The sequence below is a fragment of the Chrysochloris asiatica genome, unplaced genomic scaffold, assembly GCF_000296735.1.
Source record: "Chrysochloris asiatica unplaced genomic scaffold, ChrAsi1.0 scaffold00069, whole genome shotgun sequence".
Classification (NCBI taxonomy): Eukaryota; Metazoa; Chordata; class Mammalia; order Afrosoricida; family Chrysochloridae; genus Chrysochloris; species Chrysochloris asiatica.
In genome coordinates, this window is record NW_006408587.1 from 2,664,457 (window position 1) to 2,669,363 (window position 4,907).

The window sequence follows — 4,907 nt, forward strand, 5'->3', positions numbered from 1 at the left end:
TGGCCACACCACTGACTCTGGGCCCAAGAGTCCCCAGGTCTCCTCACACTGCTGGCCAACCAGGTCCCCATCTGGGTCCACAGAAGCCCACTGAACATTGTAGGGCTTAGCTTGTCACTTCATTGCAGCTTTTACCCCACTTCCCCCTATTGGTGATGTGTGTGGTCACCAATCAGAGCGCATATTTCCACTGAGTCTTAGTCTTGGAAAGGGGTTCAGCACAGACAGAATTTTGAACTATGCTCTCTCTCATGAAGGATCTATCAGTGCCACTGAGAATAGGAAATACAAACATGTATTTTCCTCTGTCTACTGAGACAGCCTCTGAGTGTTCCAGGGCTGTGCTCATTATAGGGATCACTGGCTGTCCTGTGGTCTCTGCCACAGGGCTGAGGGTTGTGATGACAAAGAGGTGGCATCTTGCCAAATACCCTGCAACTTGAGCCTTTCAGGGTTGTGACTGGAGGGGAAATGCAACTTCCTGATTCATAGTGAGAGGTTCCAAAAGTTTTTCTGACTCCTTCTGGTGACTAACAACAAACGTAAATAAATCAGAAAACAGTATATCATATTTCTCAAACAATGCATAAGGCTTTGGGCATGCACATGGAAGGGTTTAGGAAAACGGAGACTGATCTTTTTGTTGTCTTTCAAACACTAGAAATTCCATTAGACATAATCGCAAGCACTAGACCAGTTTTTTTCTATTTCTAGTTTTCCTGCTGGGATGAGTAAATAAACAGATTGAGCAAAAGCTTCAAAGTGGAACACACGGAATGTGAAAAAGGGGCCTATTGAATACAGACTGCTAGGAGAGAACTGGGGTGCCTGAAATGAGGATGGGGACAATTTGGGAGAAGCAAACACTGCCAGAAAGGCAAGAGGCAGTAGCATGCATGCCTTATAGATCAGGACCTCTGAAAAGGAGACCAAAAAGGACAAGCACAAAAAGTAGGAACGGAAAAACAAAATGCCACACTCAAGCTCTAGGGACCTGGGGACCATAAGACCATGCTTCTTTGAAATAATCCTGAATTAAAGTGGCCCCAAAGATCCCTTTTCTACCAGAGTGACTTCACTTCCCTGTACTATCGGTCCAGGAAACATTCCAGGAATAGGAGGTGGTTTCTTGCTGATGGCATCTAGCAGGTTTAGCTGAAAAGAACAGATCTAAGGGAAAAGTCAAGTGACATCCTACTCATTTGCTGTCATGAGATACCCTCACGAGACAATCCTGGGTAAACTTTGGGAAAAGTTGGGAAACTACAGACCACTTAATAATGAGTGAGACCTAACCAGAAAAATGGGTGTGTAGGAACAAAAAGAACTTTTAGTTTTTTATGAATTAGGGTAGGAACATAAACCAGTAATTTTTTAAGTAATAAACAAGTTTCTGAATTGTCATAACCACTTTATACCTTTTAAAGCTTTCTCTCTCTCTCTCTTTTTTTTTTTATTCTTACATTTTTTTGACTAACAATTCATATTTCTTTATCCCCAACATTGTGCAATCTTGTGATTCTGTATATAGACATATTTAAGTATTGCTCATGGAAAGAGCAAGGTACCAGGTCTAAGATATATGTTGTTAATGTTGCTAAGCGCCATCAAGTTGATTCTGATCCTGCATAGGGTTTCTGAGGAATGACTGGTGAGTTTAAATTGACGATCTGTCCAGTGGTTATCCTACAGAGCCACACCAGGACTCCAAGCTATATGTTAAACTCTGGAAGTGACGTTAAAGCCACTCAGGACAGGGGTGTTTTTGCAGTAGTCCTAACACCTCATCAAGGAGCTCGAATAGAGTAGTACTTCTGCCTTCTGCCTCTACTCAAGTTTCTTGATGAAGTGTTAGAACTACTGCAAGAACACTCCTATCCTGAGTGGTTTAAACCTCACGTTCAGCACCCCTAAACTGCTCTCAGTCTAAACTGACCTCAATAATAGCATTGTTGTAGCCAGGTGGGTTGACTGAATTTAAATCATTGTTGGTTCTAGTATGTAACCATTGCCTCTGCTGAGGTCATTGCTCCGCATCTGCATTCAACTCTGTTAGTACAGTGGATTTCAAGCTGACTCAGCTACTTACTACATAGCAACCCAGGCATTGGCCCCACCATGCCCACTCCCAGGAAAATCCCACTGGCATTTTCCCTTAGATGCCAAGACTGACATTGTTGATTGCCGCCAGCCTCAGTCTGGTCTGTTGCCAACAATGACATCTAAGCCCTCTTCTTCCTGCATCTTGTGCCATTGTTTTCCTGTGGATAAAGGTGTGATGAGGCTATGTGTCATAGGATGGCTCTCATGCTCCAAGTCCTCTCTGTGCCTTGAAGATCATGTTCTGGGATGCACCTGCATTTGTAGATACACTCACTTTATTGGCTTTCCCTCCTTATTGGTCATACACAACCATCTTTTTTTCTTATGATGAGTAGTAGACTCAGAATGTTATTGCACTGAATTGGGGACTCCTATCTATGCCTTCAAAGCGTTGTCCAGAAATTGAACTTTAAATAAATGAATAATTACATAAAGTGAGACTTTTTTTTATTAAGATGAAGAGGCTGAGGAATTGAAGATTGGCAACACTGTTTCTCCTCTGTTCCAGGAAGGTATTGGTTAAACTAGATTAGGTCAGTTCATGTTCTTGGATGTTGAGTTATTCCTGTGTAACTATGCTATCTCTGTGTCTCTCTCTCTATAGGAAGCCAGGTGGTACAGTAGTTAAGTAATCAGTTACTAACTGAAAGGTTGGTAGTTGGACTCTACCAGTTGCTCTGTGGAAGAAAGATGTGGCAGTCTGCTTCCCTAAAGATTTACAGCCCTAGAAACTGACTCCATGGCACATAACAACAACAACAACAACAGAAACCATAAGTGACCGTTCTTTTCTGTTTTACAGGTTTGCTATGAGTTAGAATCGGCACACTGGCTATAGGATGTATACCTATGTATATCCCATTGCCACTGAATCAATTCTGACATATATTGTTGTTGTTGTTATGTGCCATTGAGTCAGTTCCGACCCATAGTGACCCTGTACAGGGTATCCAAGGCTGTAAATCTTTACAGGAGCAGAAAGCCTCATCTTTCTCCTGTGGAACAGCTGGTAGTTTTGAAACGCCGACCTTAATACTAGCAGCCCAATTTGTAACCACTACGCTACCAGAGCTCCTTTCTGACATATATATTTATATATATGGTTGGACTCCTGGTGTGGTGCTGTAGGATAAGTACTAGACTACAAGGTTAGTTTGAACCTCAAGGTCGGCTGTTTAAATTCACCAGCTTCTCCTCGAAAACCTTATAAGGATCACATGAGTCAGAACTAACTCAACGGCACTTAACAGCAATAACAATATAGTTGTTACATGCCATCAAGTTGGTTCCAATTCATAGCAGGATATATATAATTATCCATTATTTATATATACGGTTAGGCATACTATGCTATGAATAAGACATGGCTGGTATTTACTGACACAGGGATATTTCCATCTCTAAAAATTCCACAAATGTTCTAAAAGTCTTTGAGTCATTTAAGTTTTAAAAATAAACCTTTATAACTCAACACAAATATCCTACAAATCTATAAGCTACCCTTTTTTCTTGAAAACACCTAGAAGTCCTGCTATCGCTGGCATGAAACATAAAAAAGAAAGACCACACAGGTAAACCAAATGTTCTTGAGGTAAAAATGCTCTCAGGAAAGAGTCAAGCAGAAATCGGCACAGCCATGTGAAAAACTTGCCAACTTATTCTTTGAGAATCTTGGAAAGTTTCCTTAACTGATAGAAAGAGAGGGAGAAATGAGCTTCTGGATAGCGTGGGGAGGTGTTTGAGGATTTAGTCTTTGAGGCAATAAATCAGCTAAACTCAGCATCAAGGTTAACCTTTGTTTGGCATGTCCTCATAGCACAAAAGAAACTGAAGTATTAGAAGAAAGGGAGATCTTCCCAATTCAAGATGTCAAATAATGTCCAATGCCCTCCTCCCAGAACACGGCAAATGTGAAGGGCAACCTACCTGCTATACTGATGGTGGCTGCAGCTTTTGCAGTGCTGAATTTCTCTCCATGCTTATTGGTAGCTATGCACGTGTAGAGTCCTGGCTTGGTGATAAACAGCTGCAATCTCGAGTCAATCACTCGGTCTTTCACACTTTCTTGAATGGAACCAGAAGAAGCCTGGTAGGTAGGGGGAAATAGAAGACAGAATTAGGCCAGGAATTTCCCAATATACTGTACCAGTAGACTTGAAGGAAAAAGACATTGAAATTATGATCAAAAGGCATGTGGTAGACTGCAAAAATTGCCACGTATTCTTTTTCACACCTCCTCTAATCCTAGAGTTAGGATTGGCTTTATGACATGTTTTGGAATGATGCAGAAACTTGAAAAGCTCTTATCCATTGGGGTTTGTTTCATCCTGCTCTTGAAATCTGTGACCTCATAGTAACAAGCCAGAGTTAGCCTGCTGGAGGATGTGATACACAGGACTCAGTTATCTCCAATGTCCCATCTGGGAGTCAGCAACAACCACTAGGTATATGAGTGAGGCCCTGATCAACCAGCACCTGGTCAACCTGCAACTCACAGGCCTTAGCTCAATCAGGAAAGTCTGAGACAAATCAGCAAAATTACTTAGTTGACACACAGGCTTGTTGCTTTATGCTACTAAGTTTGAGGTGGTTTGTGATACAGCAATAGGTAACTAAAGCATGGCATAAAGGATGCATGGTGTAGATCCTCCATAAAAGATGACCTCCATGTCATGAAGACAGGGATGATTGAGTAAGAGAGGTTGCTGACTTCTGGATATATTTTCAGCACTTCTATTCAGTTTTCCTGGTGTGGCGCTATTGGTTAATACGCCAGACTGCAAAGCCGTTTGAACTGCAAGGTC

The 4,907-nt window shown here is 41.7% G+C and overlaps 1 protein-coding gene across 3 annotated transcripts in view; it reads right to left on the reverse strand.

Moving 5' to 3' along the window:
• The window catches only part of MUSK (muscle, skeletal, receptor tyrosine kinase), a 153,820-nt gene that overhangs the window by 57,771 nt on the left and 91,142 nt on the right, over positions 1-4,907 (reverse strand). For all 3 annotated transcript variants that reach the window (XM_006864678.1, XM_006864676.1, XM_006864677.1), the window contains one exon: positions 4,030-4,189. In XM_006864678.1, coding sequence (XP_006864740.1) covers positions 4,030-4,189 — 160 coding nt within the window. The remainder of the gene's footprint in view (positions 1-4,029; positions 4,190-4,907) is intronic.